The 23,303-nt window shown below is 32.9% G+C and overlaps 2 protein-coding genes across 6 annotated transcripts; both read left to right on the plus strand.

Moving 5' to 3' along the window:
* The first annotated feature begins 924 nt into the window (after positions 1-924).
* Positions 925-18,249, plus strand: LOC130960978 (disease resistance protein RUN1-like). Of its 4 annotated transcripts, none has more exons than XR_009079318.1 (11): positions 925-1,527; positions 11,241-12,393; positions 12,564-13,018; positions 13,359-14,466; positions 14,684-14,959; positions 15,320-16,126; positions 16,273-16,414; positions 16,717-16,925; positions 17,170-17,228; positions 17,371-17,514; positions 17,621-17,835. XR_009079318.1 is itself a non-coding variant. In XM_057886560.1 (11 exons), the coding sequence occupies exons 1-11, from the start codon at positions 1,079-1,081 to the stop codon at positions 17,654-17,656; spliced, it is 4,878 nt and encodes a 1,625-aa protein (XP_057742543.1). In that variant the 5' UTR covers positions 926-1,078; the 3' UTR covers positions 17,657-17,881. The 4 variants fall into 4 exon arrangements, 3 of the variants coding, with proteins under 3 accessions (XP_057742544.1, XP_057742543.1, XP_057742542.1); XM_057886560.1 differs by having other exon boundaries at positions 926-1,527; positions 17,170-17,268; positions 17,621-17,881; XM_057886561.1 differs by lacking the exon at positions 17,621-17,835 and having other exon boundaries at positions 17,371-17,616.
* On the plus strand, positions 2,083-5,669 carry LOC130960980 (uncharacterized). Of its 2 annotated transcripts, none has more exons than XM_057886566.1 (2): positions 2,083-3,592; positions 4,624-5,669. In XM_057886566.1, the coding sequence occupies exon 1, from the start codon at positions 2,629-2,631 to the stop codon at positions 3,589-3,591; it is 963 nt and encodes a 320-aa protein (XP_057742549.1). In that variant the 5' UTR covers positions 2,083-2,628; the 3' UTR covers position 3,592; positions 4,624-5,669. The 2 variants fall into 2 exon arrangements, with proteins under 2 accessions (XP_057742549.1, XP_057742548.1); XM_057886565.1 differs by lacking the exon at positions 4,624-5,669 and adding an exon at positions 3,907-4,046 and having other exon boundaries at positions 2,629-3,592.
* Positions 18,250-23,303: the final 5,054 nt, after the last annotated feature.

The following is a 23,303-nucleotide window of genomic DNA, read 5'->3' on the forward strand; positions in this document are numbered from 1 at the left end:
TTCTTACTAAATACATTCAAATATAATCATGATTATAAAAATTAATTTTATACTATATTTTTAGTATTTTTATTTTTATTTATTTTTTTAAATCATAATAAATTTAAATTTAACACATTTTCTTACTAGGTATATTTAAATATATCATGATTATAAAATTAATATATTATATTTTTGGTGTATGTTTCTCATTCTTATTTTTTTTAATTTTTTTAATTATTTACAAGACAAAAAATACCATATAAAAGGACTATATTTTTTTAAAAACTAAATAAATTTAAATTTTTAAACTAATAAAATATATTTTAATTTATATTAAATAAAAAAAATAAAGATGTAATTTTATACCGTTTTAATATAAAAATTTATGTCTTTTTTTAAATAAATAAATTATATTATAATTTATATTATTTTTAATTAAATAATTATATAAAATTATATACAAATTATTGAATAAATATTCTACAAAATAATTTTAATATAAATAATTTAAATTTAATATTAATTTATACATTATGTAATCAATTTTTAAATAATATAATATTTATTAAATACATTATATAGTATAATTAATTTACTTCTTCACATAATACTAAAATCTCACACTTTAATTTAATTAAATAAAAAATATTAAGAAGTTAACAAATTTTATAATTTATAATTATTAATTAGTCATTATTAATATTTTTAATAATATAAAATTATTTTTAATAATATAAAATGACTTTTTTTATTAATTAAACATTAGCTAAATTTTAATAAAAATATTAACTTTTTAAACTTTCTCTAATTAAATTATTATCTAATTATTCTAAACTAATAACTTCACTCGCAAGTGAGTTCACACCTTATGTTATAATCATGATACATTTGCTGGTATCTAGTGTGGTGTTGTAAAACGTGGCAATTTCTTATCATGAAGGTGCCATAAAGATGGATGATTGGGAGATTCAATAGTATATAAGTGATGACCAAAACTCAGTCTTCTTCTCTCCATAGCATTCTACCTGCTCTGCAAAAGTCCACGCTCAACTAAATGCCAAATCCTCTCATTCTCACTCTCACCTAACCAGCAAGCATGTCGTCAACGGCGTCATCTTCTTCACAAAAGAAAGAACCCGGACTCATGAAATTCACTACTTCCTCCTATCGAAACTGGATCTACGACGTGTACGTGAGCTTCGACCGTACCACCAACAAATTCGTCTCGGATCTCTATGCAAGGCTCAGCGCTGCAGGGGTTCGCGTCTTCAAGGACGAAATGGAGCCCCGAAGCGGAGACCAGCTCCTGTTCAAGGCAATCGAAGATTCTAGAATCTCCATCGTGGTTTTCTCCAGAAGCTATGGGGATTCGAAGTGGTGGTTGAAGGAATTGGAGAAGATAATGGAGTGTCGGAGCAGCAAGGGTCAGAAGGTTGTGCCGGTGTTCTACGGTGTTGATCCGTCGGAAGCTGGGGCGGCGTTCGCATACCGGGAACCGCTCAGGGAAGCTGCTTGCCTTCCGGGTTTTGTTACATATATCAGCAGGTACTTTTAAGTTTTAATGCTGTTTGATTTGAAGAGAAAATAATGCTGAACTGAAAATCTTACATGCTTTTGAGCCTATTCAACATTCAAATTTCGTTGCGTTACCGTCTTCATGTGATAAACTATAAATGAGAAAGTATGAGAAAGTATTTGTTACTTAGTTAACATTAGTAGTTTTTTTAAATCTAAATTTTTTATTTTTAAAAAATTTAGAATTTAAGATTTATAATTATAGAATATAAGATAAAGAATTTATAATTTTCTTAAATTAGTGTGTTATAACTTATAACTTATACGTCTTTGTCAACATTGATGTTTCATGGTTTTGAGAGAAAACGTGAGATATTATTTTTGGAGTTAGTATTAAATTTGTGTTATAACTAAATGTGTTTTACGAAGATATAAATATGTGTGGAAAAATGTAGTAACAATGAAATAAATTAAAGGCCCAAAATATTTTTTTTTTTGTTCTTAGTTTTTTGTGGTTAAAAAACTATCACATGAGGAGTCAGATTAATTAGCAAGTTAGTTACACACTTTGCAGTTTAGAAAAGTTTGTTATACAGCTGTTAATAGTCGTGAACGGTTAGTTAGCAGTTTTAGCTAAGGTAGTATATATAGTAGATAGAGTAATTAGAATTTTGAGTTTTTGCTCTTGTAAGTCTCATTTTCTTGCTTAGTCAGAAGTAATTTGCTTTTAACCTAGGCCTTTCTTCTACAAACTTTCCTCTGTTCTTGAACCTTCTTTCTCTCTGAACTAACATTTCCACATGGTGCGGTGAGCGTGGAAGAGAGAAAGAAGGAATCAACAGCGAAAATTAGAAGGAGCATTGAGCAGAACCAGAATCCTTGAAGATTCAAACCATGGATGGCAACTCAGCATCCTCAGGCAACTCAGTATCGTCATTTTCGCCAATCGACGTTCAAATGCTCGCGAATCTGGTGAATCAGATCAATATCTTGCAAAGTCATAACAGAACAGCGATGAATCCATCTCTGGATCCTACAAGTCCGTATTTTCTTCATCCTGGAGAAAGTCCAGGTACACCATTAATCTCTATGATTCTTGGAACGAACAACTATCATCTTTGAGAAAGTACGATGTGGCGTGCGTTGAGATCGAAGAACAAAGTAAAATTCATAGATGGCTCAATTGAGAAACTAGAAAGTAGTGATTCTTTGTTTGAAGCGTGGGAAAGATGCAATACCTATGTGATTTCGTGGATAAGCCTATCTTTGAGTTCAGAAATTGCTCAAAGTGTGCTATGGATCAATTCAGCCATGGAACTTTGGAAGGAACTACAACACAGGTATCAACAAGGTGATATCTTCAGAATTGCCGAGTTAGAAGAAGAGTTATTCGCTGTGAAGCAAGGTGATCTCTCGATTACGAAATACTACACGAAATTGAAAAGAATTTGGGAAGAATTGGATAACTTTCGCCCAATCCCTCAGTGCTCTCACTGTAGAGGAAGATGCAATTGTGAATACAACGTGGTTAGAGGATACAAAGAGGATTCTTGTGTCGTGAGGCTCCTAAGGGGGCTGAATGAACAATTCTCCATTGCGAGATCGCAGCTCATGATGACAAAGCCACTGCCAGGTCTAGATGAAGCCTTTTCTTTGTTGCTGCAACAAGAAAGGCAACTGAACGCGGGTGAGATGGTAGAAGACAGAATTTTAATGGCAAATTCTGGAGTTTTTAGAGGAAGAGGCAGAGGCAGATTAGGAATTGGAACAGGAAATTCTGGAAGAGGTGGAAGAAACTCAAGGTACTGCACATTCTGTGGAAAGAATGGTCATTTGGTGGATGTTTGTTATAGGAAACATGGATTTCCCCCACACTTGAAAAATGGAGGCAGTGGAAATACAATCAATAATGTGATAGCTGATGAGAACAGTGATGAAATCAGCAACGAAATCCAAAAGGATAGTGAAACAAATTCGAAGTTTGATTTTAATTCAGAACAGAGAGAAGCACCAAGTGTCTGTTTGAACCAACAGGATGCACAACCAAGGCATAGCATTAACCAGATCTATACCACAACTCTTCCCTCCAGTTAAGGTATTTCATACATCATGTCTCTTTCAGCATTTTCTCCAAGTTCCTGGGTAATTGACTCAGGGGCTACTAATCATGTTACTTTTTCAACTAAATCATTTCAAACTCTTAAAGAAATTAAACCTGTTTTGATAAATATGCCAGATGGTTCACACACCATAGCCAAATTAGCAGGAAATGTGATGTTTTCAGACCAGTTTTTCTTGAACCATGTGTTTTTCATACCAAACTTCAAGTTTAATCTGATTGCTGTGTCAAAGTTGACTAAAGATTTAAAATGCAAATTGATTTTTGATGAGGATAATTGTGAAATTCAGGACAAAGCTACCACGAAGATTATTGGTGTAGCTGAACAAAGAACGGGACTCTATGCATTTGAGAGTCTAATTCCTGTTCCAGCTACACATAACAACATTGTGCATGCATCTGCACTCACAACACACATCTCACAACCCTCACAAACAACTGAAAGCACTCTATGGCATCTCAGACTTGGGCACCTGCCAAATGAAAGAATAAATGTAATGAAAAGGGACTATGAGTTCCTGAAAAACACAAATTGTAATAAACCTTGTGATCCATGTCACTATGCCAAACAAAAAAGATTACCATTTTCAATAAGACTTACAAAATCAGAAAAATTGTTTGACATAGTGCACATGGATATATGGGGACCTATAGGTACAGCAACTTTGTCAGGTCATATATATTTTTTGACAGTAGTTGAAGATAAAAGTAGGTTCACTTGGTTGTTCTTCATGAAAACCAAGAGTGAAACTGAAATTTTAATTCAGAATTTTGTAAACATGATTGAGACACAATTTGATACAAGAATAAAATGCATTAGGTCAGATAATGGACCTGAATTTAAGCTTTTAAAATTTTTGCTTCAAAAGGAATTTTGTATCAAACTTTTTGTGTTGAGACTCCTCAACAAAATGGCATTGTGGAGAGGAAACATCAACATATCTTGACTGTCACAAGAGCTTTGTTATTTCAGTCTAACTTGCCAAAACGTTTTTGGAATTTTGCAGCAGCACATGTGATTCATTTGATTAATAGGATTCCAAGTGCATTGCTGAAAAATACTTCACCTTATCAAATTTTAAAAGGAAAGTTACCAGACTTGGGTTATTTGAAGGTCTTTGGGTGCTTGGTTTATGCCTCAACGCTGAACGCTCACAGATCCAAATTGGATGGAAGAGCAAAGAAGTGTGTGTTTCTAGGATATCAAAGTGGAGTTAAGGGTTACATCTTGTATGATTTAAATGAAAGGAATATATTCTTATCTAGAGACACATACTTCTATGAGCATGAATTTCCCTTTCTATCATATTTCAACAATGGCAATAACCAAGTATCTGACACTAAGACACTAACTCAAAAACCAAGTATCACGGTAAATTTTGAGGATCCATTCATTGAGCCCTCACATACACCACAAGCCCCTTTAAACCACTCAAATGGAACATACTTGCATTCATCTAATTCATTCAATGATTCATCACATACATCACATGGCTCTTTAGTTCATTCAACTTGACAAGACCTGCATCTATCAAGTTCTGTGGAACGACCAAAACACAATTATCCATCAGCATCTCATGAAACCATTGGAAATGATAGCTCGATCATATACAATGCACCAGCACAAACACATCAACACCTAGACATTAGACAATCAAATAGGACAAGGAGAAAACCATCTTATTTAGCAGACTATCATTGTATGACCACTGCATTGGATACAAATCACAACTACATCAATAATCTTCAATTCAATCTTGGAATTTTACAAGAATTTTATCCTGAAGTTTTTGAAAATTTTTTGAAAAGGGTCAACTATTCTCTTTTGTGAGTCACAGCCTCAATTTCATAATATACAAATTCATCACTCTACAAATCCTCTATTGCCAAATCCCATTAAAGAACCACAATGCTATGTTGAGGCCATCAGTGATCCGTGTTGGCAAGCGGCAATTGAGGCTGAACTCTCTGCATTGAAAGAAAATAAGACTTGGACTTTGACTTCTCTACCTAATGGAAAGAAGGCGGTAGGCTGCAAATGGGTGTTCAAGCTCAAAATGAATTCTGATGGTAGCATTGACAGGTACAAAGCCAGGTTGGTGGCACAGGGTTTTACACAAACTGCTGGTGTTGATTATTTCGAAACCTATAGTCCAGTAGTGAAGATGAGTACATTGTGGATTGTGCTATCCATTGCAGCTGTGCAGAATTGGCATTTACATCAACTAGATGTAAATACGGCCTTCTTACATGGTGATCTTTTGGAGGAAGTTTACATGAAAACTCCACCTGAGTTGAATGTTTCTTCACCAAACATGGTGTGTAGGTTGGACAGATCTCTTTATGGCCTAAAACAGGCAAGCAGGCAGTGGAATTCAAAGTTGTGTGATGCTCTAAGAGCAGTTGGCTTCCAACAATCTAGAAATGATTACATCCTGTTCACTAAAGATTCAAAAGGAGGATTCACTTTTATTTTAGTTTATGTTGACAATTTGATTGTAACAGGGACAGATTTAAAGGAGATTGAATTCATCAAGCATCACTTGCATGAGCTATTCAGAATCAAGGACCTGGGATAGCTTAAATTCTTCTTGGGGTTAGAGGTGGCTCGATGCAGGAGGGGCATCACTGTATGTCAGAGAAAATACTGCATCGACCTTCTCAAAGAGTATGGGTTACTCGAAGCCAAAATAGTTTCGACACCTATGGACTACACAGTGCCATTGTCAAAGAATTCTGGAACTCCATTAAGCTCAACTTCGGAATACAGGAAGTTAGTTGGGAAATTGTTGTACTTGACCAACACCAGACCGGAGATTGGATATGCAGTTGGAAAACTCAGTCAATTCTTAGATTGTGCCACAGATAAACACTTTGAAGCTGCCATTAGAGTATTAAGGTATCTCAAGGGAGCACCAGCACTTGGGTTGATGTTTTCAGCTCATTCAGACTTAGAGCCAGCAGGATACTCAGACAGTGATTGGGGGACATGTTCAGATAGTAGAAGATCAATATCTGGGTATTTTTTTTAGGAACTTCAATTGTATCTTGGAAGAGTAAGAAACAAAATACAGTTGCAAGTTCATCATGCGAAGCGGAGTACAGGGCATTGGCAATGGCAACTAGGGAAACTCAGTGGCTGACCTACATCTTGCAAGACTTGAAAGTGAAGTTGGAGAAGCCAATAGCCATATATTGCGACAACCAATCAGCATTACACATTGCAGCAAACCCAGTCTTCCATGAGAGAACAAAGCACATTGAGATGGATTGTCATATTGTTAGAGATAAATGGCAAGAAAAGGTTATCAAATTACTCCCAATCTCCACTGCAAACTAAACTGCAGACATATTTACAAAGGCTCTAGCTCCAAACATTTTTGAGAGATGTCATAGCAAGCTTGGAATGGTTGATTTTGCGAATTCCAGCTTGAGAGGGGCTATCACATGAGGAGTCAGATTAATTAGCAAGTTAGTTACACACTTTGCAGTTGAGAAAAGTTTGTTATACAGCTATTAATAGTGGTGAACGGTTAGTTAGCAGTTTTAACTAAGATAGTATATATAGTAGATAGAGTAATTAGAATTTTGAGTTTTTGCTCTTGTAAGTCTCATTTTCTTGCTTAGTCAGAAGTAACTTGCTTTTGACCTAGGCTTTTCTTCTACAAACTTTCCACTGTTCTTGAACATTCTTTCTCTCTGAACTAACATTTCCACAAAAACATTGATGAGTGATGACAAAAGTATATACTTGATTTATCTTTAATTTCTTCTTTAAATAAGTTTATGTCTTTTAGATAGGTTTTTATTAGTTCAAATAAAATAAGTTTTGGTCTCCATAATTTTCCTTTTTGGCTTCATCTTCGTAAAATTTCTTTGTATGTTTAGTAGAATTTATAAGTTTTTTTTTCTGCCTCTCTTTTCTTGTTACTTTGTCAGTTTGTCCCATTAATTGTAGGTGTGACACATTAAATATTGTTTGCTACAACAACAATATTTGAATTTATTATATTAATATTTAACTTTGACATATCAGTATTAAAAAAAAAAAACAAACTAATCACAAAAGTTAAAATATACTATTTTTAAATTTTAGTGGATCAAAATAAAAGAAATTATAAAGACCAAAACCAAAAACGAAAACAAATATTTCATACCGATAAAAAATTATTTATGTTTTTTTCTTCTCTTTCCTGAAAAAGTGGAGCATACACATTATATGCACCAAATTTGTTACAAATGTAGTTATTACCAGAATTTCTAAAAAATTTATCAGCGAATTATAGTTTAAATAGCATAATTTCTCCATCCTTACTCAGAAGTTGTGGGTTGGAATCTCTCTAATTTTATTAAAAAAAAATCTTTAAAAAACTTTGTGATAATACTCGACTTCTGCACTTAATCGGACACAACACTTTGTTTTTGACTTTTCCAAGATATAAAGTTTCCACCAAGAAAGACACAATATCAAAAATAGATCGTCTATCAATAAGAAAATCTGTCCAATCGGCATCACAATAGCTAATCATTTGGGTATTTTCTTTATCTCTATATAATCTTTGGTCTGGAACTTTTTTTGATAGATTTTACAATTCGTATTACAGCATCCCAATAATCAATGCAAAGAGATTGTATAAACTGACTCACTACACTAGCATGATAAGAAATATCTGATCTAATAATAGTGAGGTACTTAACTTTTTCTACAAGTTTTTTATATCTCCCAGGATTGGAAAAATGTTCCCCTTGCTTAGGTAGCAATTTGATATTAGAATCTATTGGACTGTCACATGTTTGTAATTCAACAAACCTGTTTCTTCCAAAATATCAAGGGTATATTTTCATTGCGATATAGCAACACCATTTTTAGATTGAGCTACCTCAATATCAACAAAGTACTTGAGTTTACTTAAATTCTTTGTTTAAAAGTGATGAAATAGATGTTTTTTTAACTTTGTTATCCCTTCATGATTATTGCTAGAAATGACTATATCATCAACATAAACAACCAGATAGATGCACTATTGCACTGTCCAAGTGAATTGTGTTGATAGTCAGATTCGCTTCTTCTCATGCCAAATTTTTTAGCAATAGCGCTGAATTTGCTAATTAAACTAAACTCCTGGAGATTGTTTTAACCCATAGAGGATATTTTAACTTGCAAATCAATTGTGACTTCTCCTGAGCAACAAATTCAGGTGGTTGCTCCATGTATACTTTCTGGTCAAAGTCTCCATGAAAAAAAAAGAGTATTTTTGATATCTAATTGATAGAATGGCCAATGACAAATTGTTGCAATACAAAGGAATGTACGGACAGAAACGATCTTTGCTACTGGAAAAAATAGTTTCTTGATAACCCTTCCCATATGTTTGACTATAAAACTTGACAACCAAATGAGCTTTAAGACGATCAACTGAACCATCAGGTCCAACCTTAACAGCATACACCTATCGGGACCCAACCACTAATTTCTCTGGAGGAAGACGAACCAACTCCCACATACCACTATACTCTAGAGCATTCATTTCATCAATCATAGCTTGTTTCCATTTTGGATGAGAGACTGCCGCACTAACACACTTGGGCATAGTTGTAAGAACTAGATCGAATGGACTGGTTTGATTGGAAAAGAAGTAAATTGGACCCCTAACCAGTCCGGTCCAGTCCTAGGACCGCTTAAGGACAAGAACCAATTAAAATTGGTGAAAATCGGTCCAACCGAATTGCTCGAGAGAAAATTTTAAAATTAATAAAAATGTGGTTTAAACTTTGATCTTCTTTGTGATTGCATGCTTCCTTTGCCACTAAACTATGATGTTACTTATTATTCTATATGCTAATTATTAATTATATAGTAAAAACGTATAATAATTTTTTTAGATATTATTTTAATTTTATGCTTACTTATATTTAAGTTAATTATATTTTTTATTATTCATAATTATTAATATAAATGTTATTAAACAAGTATAAATAAAAAATATCAAATACTTTTATCAATTATAATATAATATTTTTTATTATATAATATTTATTAATATTATTTTTTAATAAATACATATAGTATATAATAATATAATAAATATAAACTAATTAGTTAGTTATTATAAAAAGGTTACTTTAATATAAAAATAAAATTGAAAAAGTTTTTATTATGAAAAAATACTAAAATTTTATATATTTATTCAATAATAACCAAATCATAACTTGTTGATCGTTTTTAAAATATTAGTAAAGATATATATTTTAAATTTTAATTTTAAGTTTTTGACTATTTTATATTTTTTATTTACCTAGAAATCGAGTCTACCAATTTAAGTAGTGACTCATTAGATGAACCAATAAACTAGTAAACCAATAGCTTGATCCATTCGATTCTAACAACCATGTGCTTAGGAATAGATATAGAATATAATGTGGAAACAAAAGCATAGTACGGTGGGGACAATCGATGAAAGCTCAAGAAATTGTAAATTGGATGAAGATTTCGAGTAGAGATAATCTCTAGCCTGTTGTTTCTGTATCTTTCTTTTTTCCTTTAGAAACAATAAAGATGTTAACCAAAATGGGATTTGGCAGTGGTTGAGGAGGGGAAGTGATTTCTCAATTTTTTTCTCTCTCAATTATTGTTGTAAAATATGATCTATCATCATACACTGTTTAAGTGGGATCAAGAAAAATATGTGAGATAACATGTTAAATGGTAAAAGATATCTTGACAAAACAATTGATAGTAAAAAATTGAGTGGATCCATTCGTTGAGGAGGCATTTTATAGTCTCAAGAAGAACTTTGATTGATTCTTGGAGAGTATGTTAGTTGAGAAGTCAAGCTTGATTAGGCCCATAGAGATCATGCAACTTCTCTAATAACCAAGGAGGGAGATACCTTAGAAAACCCAAAGAGAAGTTACAATAGTAAGAACAAATTTTGTCACATATATAGTCCAGATAATTGTAAGGGAACTAAAGTATGTCTAGAATGAGTGTAGAGATGCTGCTACATTGCGTGATTACTATTGGACATGATCCAGATCACATAGTTGGAGAATAGCAGAAACATAATTGTGCAAAGATCGTGACATATGAGCCATCCAATTTGGCCTCTTTGTGGAAGACAGGGCAGCAGTATTGGGCAAGCAAGTGATAGTATGTGACGATCGATCCTGCATCAATGACTAGGGTAGGCAGCAGGGTGGCCCGTGCCAAGGACTCCAGTGAAGCTGCACTAACTGGGAATGAAATGTTGAAGCTGGTGGCTGTGGGATTTATAAGATAGAGGCTGATTTTAGTGTAAGAAAAGTTCTGATCTGTAAACACAAGAAAGAAAAGCAATATTAGACAAAGGCTTCCTCCCTCACCCAATGTAACTTGTTAGCACAATAGATAATTGGCATATGCTAATTTGCTTAATTTACAATTGCATTCCCATCTAATTGTATCTATCATAATAAATGTAGATGTATTTGTGCATAAGCTGAAATATCTAAACACATCATTTGTATCATTTTCTTGTATCGTTTGTCCTGCTTGACCTTGTTGTTTGGTATGTAATGGCACACCGTTATACTTCCTTTTAAGCAGAATGTACATGTTTTGTGTCATTGTTTATGTATATTGCAGGGAGAGAGATGAAGCCTTAGACAATATTGTTGAACATATCACTGCCTTTTTAGGTGGTAAGGATCACTGGTTCACTCTGCCGAATGTAGAGAAATTGCAACCTCGGGTGCAGGATTTAATTCAAGTTCAACTGTTGAATTATGATAAAGTTTTAATACTTGGGATATGGGGAATGGCAGGCATTGGTAAAACAACCATTGCCATGGCTCTTTATAATCAAATCTGTTACAGATTCCAGAGGAGGATGTTTGTTGACAATATCAGCGAGAGATGTGAGCAGCATAGTATAGTTTCTTTACAGGAAGAGCTTTTTTCTTGTATCTGCAAAACAACAGAAGAAACAAAAGAAGAAGCAAAGAAAGAAGCAACAAAAGAAACAACAGAGGAGACAACAAAAGAAGCAGTGGAAGAAGCAACGGAAGAAGAAAGGGAAGAAACTACTGCAGAAAAAGCAAAGATTCATGACATTGAATCAGGAAAGCTTTTATTAAAGAAAAATCTCAGCAATAAAAAAACGCTTCTTGTTCTAGACGATGTGACTGAACGAGACCATTTAGAGGCTTTGTGCGGAAGTCGCGAGTGGTTTGGTCCTGGAAGCACAATAATCATCACCACTAGGGATAGGAGTATGCTCAAGGACGCTGATGATATATATACAGTGAAAGGAATGAATTATGATGAATCTATTGAGCTATTTTGTTGGCACGCATTCAAGAATAAGGAAATTCCTGCAGAAGAGTATCGCGAACATGCAGAATCTATAGTTGAGTATTGTGGGGGAGTACCACTTTTTCTTGAAGTAGCTGGATCCCATTTATATGGAAAGATGATAGAAGAGTGGGAGCCTGCATTGGAAGAACTTGAGGAAAATCCTCCTTATAAATTGCAGAGGTTTCGACAAGTTAGCTTTGATAGTTTAAGAGATGACTCACTGAAGAAGATATTTCTTGATATAGTTTGTTTCTTTGTTGGTATGAACTGGAACCATGTTGTGAAAATATTGAATGGCACTGGACATAATGGAGAAAAGGCCTTAACTGCCCTTGAAGATAAATGTTTAGTAACTGTTGATGGCAACCAGCTTCAAATGCATACCTTGATAGAAGAAATTGGAAGAGAAATCGTTGATGAGGAATCACGTCTTACTCCCAAGGTGCGCAGCAGGTTATGGTTTTGTGAGGATATGTTTAAACTTCGATAGCTAGTTGGATTGTAAATTGTGCTTCTTTGATCCTAACCTGTACATTAGTAGTTACTAAAAGTCCAGGTAAAATTCCTTTGAGCAAAGGTTAATCATATATTTTGAATTTTTTTTATTCCCAGCTAAGTACCTATGATGTATTCTTGAGTTTCCGAGGAAAAGATACTCGTGCAACATTCACTTCACATCTCCATGCGGCTCTAGAAAATGCTGGATTTTATGTTTTCAAGGATGATGTTCAACTTCCAAGGGGAGAATGGATATCAATCTCACTACTGGAAGCAGTGAGAGACTCCAGAATGTCTATTATTGTGCTGTCTACAAATTATGCTGGTTCAAAATGGTGTCTGGAAGAGTTAGAGAATATAATGCAGCTTCAAAGAACCACGGCTCACACAGTCGTGCCAATATTCTACGGTGTAGATCCCTCCGAAGTACGTCACCAAAGTGGTGTATTTGGACAAAAATTTAATGATCTTTTAAGAAGTCATCCAGTGGAGGAAGACAAGGAGAAAAGTTGGAGGACATCACTCCGTCAAGTTGGTAGCCTTTCAGGAATTGTTGTGGTAAATTCCAGGTAGTTTAATCTTTCATATGTTTTCCTTTTGTTTGAATTCGTTAATAAATTTTATCTCTACGAAAGAATCATTTCTTATTTGTTTAATGTGGTAATGGTGCCATGTTATTTCATTCAAAAGAATAGCCTTAGTTTCATTTGTTTATATTCAAGCCTTCAGGACAATTTCAGTTGCTCTGCAGAAATTTCTATATATAATTGAAAGGCAAAAGCTATGTTTTCATTCCCAATCTTTAAAACGTATTTAATGTTGTTTCATAAGTTTTTTTTTTCCTTCAGTCTCAGCCATTATGTTCTAAAAGATGACACTTCTTAGTTATCTTTGGTTCATGTAATATAGGAATGAGTATGAGGATATCAAGAAGGTTGTTGAAGATGTTACTCATTTGCTTGACAAGACAGAATTGTTTGTTGCAGACTATCCGGTGGGAGTAACATCTCGTGTGCAAAATGTGATCAATCTATTGATGGAACAACAATCAAAAGATGTTTTACTTCTTGGGATATGTGGCATGGGAGGACTTGGTAAAACAACCATTGCCAAAGCTCTTTATAATCAACTTAGTCGCAAATTTGATTGTAAGTGCTTCCTACTAAACATCAGGGAAGTTTGGGAGCAAGATAATGGTCAAGTTTCTTTACAAGATCGTCTCCTTTCTGATATTTACAAAACAACAAAGATACCGATACGTAGCACTGAATCAGGAAAACTTGAATTGAAGAATCGACTTTGCCACAAAAGGGTACTTCTTGTTCTTGATGATATAGATAAAGTGGAACAAATGAATGCATTGTGTGGAAGTCATGAATGGTTTGGTTCCGGAAGCTGTATAATCATCACAACAAGAGATGAGCATCTGGTTAAAATGCGTGGCGTTGAACCTATAATTTATAGATTGGATGAAATGGATGATAGTGAAGCTATTGAGCTTTTTAGTTGGCATGCATTCAAGCAAGCATATCCAGACACAAATTTTTCTGTCCTTACCAAAGATGTAGTTGCATATTCTTCTGGACTGCCACTTGCTCTGGAGGTTCTTGGGTCCTATTTGTGTGATAGGGAAATCGAAGTGTGGAAGAATGCTTTGGAGAAACTTAAAAGGATTCCCAATCATAAAATACAGGAGAAGCTAAGAATAAGTTTTGATAGTCTTAGTGATGATACTGAGAAAGAGATATTTCTTGATATAGCATGCTTTTTCATTGGAATGGACCGAAGTGATGTTATTCAGATATTAAATGATTGTGGACTTTTCGCTGAAATCGGAATCAGTGTCCTTAGAGAGCGAAGCCTTGTAACTGTTGACAGCACAAACAATCTTGGAATGCATAATTTGCTAAGGGACATGGGAAGAGAAATAATTCGCGAGGAATCACCAGATGAACCTGAGAAGCGTAGTAGATTATGGCTTCATGAGGAAGTCCTTCATGTATTAAAAGAATACAAGGTATGGATTATGTTTTGTTTTATGATAATATTTTGATGGATCTGTTGTTAACATTCATGTGTCTTCTAGATTATTCCAATAAATATGAAAATTAGTCTGCTATAGCAATGGTTTTGTATCAATTTTGGATTTCAAGCATCATAATAAAAGAGTAATATTATGGACTTTTAGCCACCTAGTATTTACTTTTATGTTTTGTGTCTTCATTATATTTCAGGGAACTACAACTATCACAGGACTGGCTTTGAAGTCACCAAGGACGAATCCAATTTCATTGAGCACAAAGGCATTTGAAGAGATGAATAAACTCAGATTGCTTCAGCTCGAAAAAGTACAACTTGATGGAGATTTCAAATATATTTCTAGAGATCTTAGATGGATGAGTTGGCATGGATTTCCTTTGAGTCACATTCCTAAAAACTGCTGTCAGAAAGGTTTAGTTGCCATTGAGTTGGAATATGGCAATCTCAAAATAGCATGGAAGCAGGCTCAGGTATAAAGCCTGTATTGATTTTTGTCTTTCATGAGTTCTCTTCACTCACATTGTTTTTTCATGCAATAAATTTAAATTCAGGGTATGTTTTATTTAGGGGTAAAAATGGGGTGGATATTTTCTTTCATGAGTTCCCTTTTTCTGTTGAGTAATGCTAGGGAATCAACACTATAACAACCAATTTCAGCAAACATTATAGCAGATTGTCAAACAAGTCCAATATAAATCCCACTAAAGATGAGCCTTTTTTAGTTGGATTTCTGAATGTTTCTTCTAATTGAGTTTCGGATGTTCTTGTTTTTAAGAGTTTCAGATATTCTAATTTTCTATTGTATGTCTTGTGCTTATCTTTCCTCATAGTTGTTGAATAAGCTGAAAATTCTGAATCTCAGTCATTCTCATCAATTGAGAGAAACTCCAGACTTTTCATACTTACCTAACCTTGAAAAGCTAATACTGGAAGATTGTTCGAGTTTGTCTTCAGTTTCCCATACCATTGGACATCTCAATCAACTTCTTCTGATAAATCTGAAAGATTGTAAAAGCCTTCGTAGCCTTCCGCGAAGCATCTATAAGTTAAAGTCACTCAAAACTCTCATTCTTTCTGGATGCTTAATGATTGACAAGTTGGAAGAGGACATGGAACAGATGGAATCTTTGACAACCTTGAAGGCAGAAGACACTGCTATAACACAAGTTCCAAATGCACTAGTAAGAATGAAAAATATTGGTTATATATCTTTGTGTGGCTTTGAAGGATTGGTTCGGGATGTTCTTCCATCTATCATTTGGTCATGGACCTATCCAACAAATAATGTGTCATCTCTGTTTCAAAATACTCTCTATCATCTATCATCTATGATCAGAAAACTTCCAAAGCGTAGTAGTCTTTTGTTGGAATCCGGTCTGCAACTTGAGATACCTGAAGATGTGGTCTTGAAAACATTAGATGCTACAAATTGCAAGATAACTAATCTTGATGAAAATGCTTCCGTCGATGATATCACAGAAGATGAGAATGTGACTGTTTTGGATTCTGATGATATGGAGACCGATATGAATGAGAATGTTTCTGATTTTGAAGATATGGCAGTTGACAGAAATGCTGTTGTTTCTGATATGCTAACAGATAAAAGCATTGATATCATTTCCAATGGAGGCGAAAGTGTAAGTGATAGTAGTCTTGTGTAATTTACATATAATTTCTCTTGATCGTTCGTAAGACAAAGATTGAAGTGAAAGTAAGGCATTTTTCACATTTGAACTTAATAATTTTTCTTGTGTTCCTCTTTCACCCTGTTTTTTGGGTATAGAGAATTAGCAGATTCTCCAGACTTCGTTCTCTTGTTCATGTTGTTCTAAAGGCACGACTATTTTGGTTTGGTTTTATTGCTGTCCTAATTTGGATCACATGCAGTTATTCTGAAAATCAACAATGTTCAACCTCATTTCAAGGTCAGAAGCTGTCTCTGCTGCTTTGTCTAAAGATTTATACACTTAATAATCTATACTCACCATTTGACATCCAATTTAGCTTTCCCAGTTAAGCATAGAGTCTTTCAATTCTAGGTTTTGCTTTAGTTTTCAATGAGATATTTTTGTTAGTACTTTTGATTTGTGATAGAGTATGAAAGCAAGAAAGAAAGTTTAAACTGCTATTTCCTCCATTTTAAATCATTGTAGCTTAATTGAATTAGGACATAACAAAATTTAATGCATTAGTATTACCACTAACATTTCCGCTCTTTTGTTTGCAGTATGTCAGCACACACCCACTTTTAAGGAAGCAGAGGTAATTCCCAATAAGCAAGTAATGAAGTTGTTAGAGGAGGAAAGTAAAAGAAAGAGTAAACTCTCATATAGTCGAAGAGTTGTGGAGCCTTCCCCGGAAAGTAAAAACATCGAAGCATCGGCAACCATCAAGAACTCCAGGCCAAAGTCTAAAGGAGATATGCCTTTAGTTAAGGTATTAAAACTATCTTCAATTGGAAATTGTAGTCCATTTGATAATAATACATCTGATACAAATATTTCAATTGAGATAGTAAGAGTTCTTATAGTTCTGTAAAAAAAAAAATGTTCTTATAGTTTCTTTTGAAAGGATTTTGGATTCAATTGATTAAATTGGCTGAATTTATATTTTAATACATCTTTTTTTCTTTTTTTTTTGGAATATGATCAATTTAAAGGGTTTCTTTTACTTCTTGTAGACATATCCACCTGCAATTGCTTCATTATCTAACTCTCAAGAGATGTCAGACAATTCAGAGTATGATAGCAATACTCAAAATCAAGATGAACTGCTTCAGGCAAACCATTTTTGTAAAATCTTTCAAATTATAATTTAAATCCATATAAATGTATGACACATCTATTTTGATTACCATATTCTAACAATTTACCTTGTGCAGACTCTTTTTGCTTCAAATCCTAAAGATGATGAACTTGCATTGATTGCTGATCCTACATCACTAATCATCACTCAAGAAGACAATGATTTGCTTGCAGAACTAGAACAAATCTTGTCAGAGAGCTATGTCTTGTCCGCGAATAAGGTCACTTCTGCTACTTCTGTTTCAGAACTTCAAAGTCTTCCATTGATTGCAGTCATTCAAAAAGTACAACTACTTTTGGATAATGAACTAGAAGCTTTGGTAGCAGATAATGACATTAGAAAACAGCTTCTTGACTACTTAGCTCATCTGGTTCAAATGAAGTCACAAGTCCCCACAAATCTTCAGAAGTTGGTCAAGGAGATTAAGGAATTTTATGAAGGTTTTCTTGGTAACTTTCCACCTATTCAAGAAGTCTTGGACAATCATCAAAGGTTAATTGACACCAAGAATAGACTTGAGGGGGAGCTCGAAATAGCCAAGGCAAAGCAGGCTCATTTTTCTACTTCAATTTCTAAAGGGAAAGTGAGGATCAATGAGATGTCAAAAGAGATCAATGAGTTGCAGGTGAAACTTAAAGCCTTATATGACAAGAGAGACAAATTAAAATCCACTGTGAAACTTTGTGAGGTTGAAACTATAAACATCAATAGGAAAGCTGTCACTTGGGTGAAAGAAACTGAAGAGGTTGTGAGCACTCTTAAGGCTTCAGAGTCTGCCTTCAAAAATGCTGAATCTTCAAAACATAATTATGAGAGGAAGCTAAGTGAATTGAAGCGAGCTCTTGGGAAAATTAAACATTAGAATATTCTTCATTTTGTAATTATTCCTTCAGAAAATCTCTACATCCAAGTCATTTATTTAACCAAGTCCAACCAATTTGTTATAATGTGTTTCTGGTTCAAGTGCTGCTTCTTCTTCTTCGTACTTCTTTTTCTTCTTCTTTTCGTACATCGCTGCTGCCACGGTCTCTTTTTATTCTCCTCATTTTTCCCCATCTTTCTCTTTTGTTATCGTTGTCGTTGTCACCACCTCCTCCTCTTCTTCCTCCTTCCTTTCTCATTTGAATTTATTCTCTTCCTCCCTTTTTCTCCCCCTCCATCATCATCATCATCATTGTTATTATCATCATTACTGCTACTGCCTCGTCTTATTCTCCTCCTTTTTCCTCATTTTTCTCTTTCGTCATCGTCATCATCGTCACCACCGCCACCACCACCGCCTCCTTTTTCTCCAATTTCCTTTTTCATTTCAATTTATTCTCCAATCTTCCTTTTCCTCCTCCTCCTCCTCCATCATCACCATCATCATCATTATCGTCATCATTGTCGTTTTCTTCTTATACGCAAATTACAATGTTTCTTTTTCTTCTTCTTCTCTTTCAAATTTTTGCACATGTAAGATTTCAATCCAATAAATGTGCATTCAAATCTAATTGAGAAACAATGCTTTTAAAAAAAGCAAGAGCAGAAATAAAGAAAAAGAAAGAAGAATAAGAAATAAAAAATACAGCATTAAAAAAGAGATTTCTATGTTTTTATAATAATATTTTGGTATTAAAATTAAGAAATTTCAGTATTTTTTGTTTTTGCCAAGAATTCAATCCAATAAATGTGAACCTATATTCATTCAGCTAAATAAGATTTTAATATAGTACAAACATGTTCATTGAGGGATGAACGCGGGTCGGATCGAATCTAGTATGGCCAAAATTTTGATCCAATCCGCACTAAAATCATCGGATTGGATCGGATCCAATATCCGCAATTTTTTAGTTTGGATCAAATCCGATCCGATCCGACTCGCATATTTGCGGATCGGATCGGATCGGATAGCGGATATATCCGCAAAACACAAATATTTTTAAAAACTTATTTTTATTAAAAAATATCAATAAAATTTGTTTTTTCTATTCTTTTAAATATTTTTACTCAAAAAATAATATTAAACATATTTTTCTTAAATAATACAACATATATGATAATTATTAGTTGAAATAAAATATAAAAAGAATATTTACTTATTTATTTCTTTATTTTTGCAGATACGCGGATATGCGGATACCTACACAAAATTCGCGATCCGTTCCTATTAGTGTGCGGATCTTATCCGATTTGATAACCTTGCGGATCGGATCCATATCTGTAATTTTCAGATCGGATTAGGATAAACATCACGGATATGCGGATTGGATCTGATCCATGAACACCTCTATTTCATTCAAGTAATTTCGGTGTTATCTTGTGATCTTTTAGTATGTAATTTACTTTTTATATTCATTCAATTAAATAAGATTGTAATATATATTCATTCAAGTCTAATATGAGAAGCAATACTCCTAAAAAAATATAAGAATAACAATTCAAAACTACTACTTCTCCTCCTCCTCCTTCTCTTATTTTTCTCCTCCTCCTCCTTCTCTTATTTTTCGTTATCTTGATTATCATAATTACTTAGCAAGATTAGAACATTAAATTAGAATATTGATTCTCATTATCTTTAGATAGTAAGTAGAAAAAGAAAAGAAGCTCTCATTGAAACATAAGAAGACATTAAGAAGACATTTATGTCTTTGTAGTAAAATTTTGGTGTCAAAATTAAGAAGTTTTTGTCTTTTTGTAGCAACATTTCGATGTCAAAACTAAGAAATTTCATTATATTTTTTTTCTGGCAAAAATTTAATCCAATAAGTGTGAACCTACATTCATTTAACTAAATAAGATTGCAATATAGTACAAACATGTTCACCAAGTAATTTTGGTACTATCTTGTGATATTTTAGTATGTAATTTACATTTTATATTTATTCAATTAAATAAGATTGTAATACATATTTATTCATGTCTAATATGAGAAGCAATACTCTTTTTTTAAGAATAACAATTTAAAATTCCTCCTCCTCTTTCCCATCATCATCATCTTAAAAAGCAAAAAAAAAAAAGTAGTATTAAAAAAGTTGTATTTTGTAGTTAAATTTCAGTGTCAAAATTAAGAAGTTTTGGTGTTATTGTTAAAAAATTTCGGTGTTAGTTTCTAATAAATTTTGCATAATTCAAAATTTTTCATCTTTTTCTTCATTGTCATCATCATTATCTTTTTTTTGTCTCACATTGTCATAATTCTTCATGTTTTACCCTCTTAATAAGAATAAAAAAATCAAATAAAAAAAGCATACATAATATTATAAAAAATGGTAAAGGATTAGATGGTCTCAAAACGTTTGGACCATTAAATGGTCCCATAACAAAACATATTTTTTAAGTTTTTTAATAACTGCTAAATAGTCCTTTTCTAATTTTAATTATAAATTAATCTCATATATTTTATTTAATTATAAAAATTATTTTTTATTTTATCATTCATCTATTATGTTTATTAACAATCAAAAACAAAACCAATAACAAATTAGATCTTCCATTGATCGTAATAACTTTTGGCAATCTCAATCGATTAAAAATTTATCTTTGATCTGTTACATCCGTTGAGGGTTGTGAAATCGTGTTTCTTAGAAAATCAATCGATTAGATTAACAAAATAATCGATTGAATTTCAGGTTCCCATAACTCAATCGATTGAAAGTTGTAAGGCAGCATGATTTGCCTAAAAATCAATCGATTGGTCATATTACCTAATCAATTGAACTCATCAAAGCAATCTGGATTCAATTAATTCAATCGATTGGTATGAGAATTCAATCGATTGAAATTTGAAACGCGATATATATTAATTCTGGTAATCATGCGTATTCAGCATCTCTTCCCTTTTTAAACATAACAACAACATTTCTGCTAACCTCTCTTCTCTCTCTAAATCCAAAAAACTTCTCTCTTCTTCTTCTCCAATCTCACCAACATCCACTCAAAACTACATACATATATTAATCCTCATCCAAATTCCTACAAAATTCACCGAGAGGAAGAAGAAGAGAATTAATAGTATTGGTTCGGTGGGTTTTGTAGGGATTTGGATGAGGATTAATAATAGGAAAAATCTAGGAGACCAGCAATTTTATTGAATTTTGGCCAGCATGTAACCAGCAGAAAAAGGTGAGTCATTGGATGAAATCTCACATCAATCTCACACCATTAGATCATCATTGATGGCTATTTGATGGCTACCAATCACAAAAGTTGCTGGTCCCCTAGCATTGCTCTTAATAATATGTATATAGTTTGGAGTGGATGCTGTTGATATTGGAGAAGAAGAGAGAAGTTATTTGGATTCAGAGAGAGAGAAGAAAGGTTAGCAGAAAATGGTGTTGTTATGTTTAAAAAGGGGAGGGAGACTAAATACACATGGTTACCAGGATTAATATATAGCGCATTTCAAATTTCAATCGATTGACTTATAATACCAATCGATTGGATGCAGATAAAAACTTATTTACGTCACATTTCAATCGATTGAATTCTCATATCAATCGATTGAATTGGAATATGCCATTAGTCACTTACAAACTTCAAAACATTACCAATCGATTGAATTCTCATAACCAATCGTTGAATTAATTAAACCCAGATTGCTTTGATGAGTTCAATTGATTGGGTAATATGACCAATCGATTGATTTTTGGGCAAACCATACTGCCTTACAATTTTCAATCGATTGTTTTGTGATAACTTGAAGTCCAATCGATTGAGTTATGAGAAACCTGAAATTCAATCGATTATTTTGTTAATCCAATCGATTAATTTTTTAAGAAACACGATTTCACAACCCTCAACGGATGTAACGGATCAAAGATAAACTTTTAATCGATTGAGATTGTCAAAAAATTATTACGATCAATGGAAGATCTAATTCGTTATTGTTTTTATTTTTTATTATTAATAAACATAATAGATGAATGATAAAATAATAATTTATAAAGTAAAAAATAGTTTTTATAATTAAATAAAATATATGGGGTTAATTTGTAATTAAAATTAGAAAAGAACTATTTAGTGCATGTTTGGGCACCATCATTTTGTTAAAAAAAGATCTTTTTTCAATGAAAAAAGATCTTTTTTTATTTTTTAACGTGTTTGACAAATTTCTAGTAATAAAAGTAAAAGCACTAGTAAAATAAAAAAAGATTTTTTTTCCTTAAAAAAAGGGATGTTTTTCATGTAATAAATAAACAAAAAAGTACTTCTATATTGTTATACCCAAACATAATTGATAGATAAAAAGACCTTTTTACATGAGATATCCAAACATAAAATTACTTTTACTTCTCTATAAAATCTTTTAAAAAAAGATAACTTGAAAAAAGATCTTTTCTTAAAAGCTCACCCAAACAAGCCTTTAACAATTATTAAAAAGCTTAAAAAACATATTTTGTTATGAGACCATTTAATGATCCAAACGTTCTGTGACCATTAAATCCGGTGCCACAAAAAATCATCAGAAAGATGAAAAGAAAAAAAAAATGTAGCAACTACATGTAGAGAGTGCGAAAAAGAAAAAAGAATGCAAAAAAAAAAATACGTGATATCATTGAGAGTTGAAATTAGAATATATCTACACATTCTCACTAATGAAACTAATTTTTGTTAGGACTGTTATTTCTTTTCCAGTTGTTCATTTGTTACTTTGTTATTGTTGTAAATCCTAATAACAATAATTCCCTACATTTTGTTTAACATATATGTATATAATGTTTTCGAGCCTATTATTTGATCGTTTTCTTTGGTTTGTGAGCTTAGAGATTTTTTTGGACGGTTACTCTTGCTTCCTTTCTGATTTTGGCGCCATTCTGCTTGGTCTTGCCATGCTGTTTTGTTGCTGCCATAAAACAAAAAATGAAAAACATATTTTGTTTCTATGTTTTGATATGGATTTTTCTGCTGTGAGCTTTTACTTTTACAAATATTCAGATATTTAATTAATGAAATTTGCTGTGATGCCAAAAGGGAAAAAAGAATTTGTTACGACTTATCCAGACTTGTAGAAGACTATAAGTGTTGATG

Source organism: Arachis stenosperma, chromosome 2, assembly GCF_014773155.1.
Source record: "Arachis stenosperma cultivar V10309 chromosome 2, arast.V10309.gnm1.PFL2, whole genome shotgun sequence".
Lineage (NCBI taxonomy): Eukaryota > Viridiplantae > Streptophyta > Magnoliopsida > Fabales > Fabaceae > Arachis > Arachis stenosperma.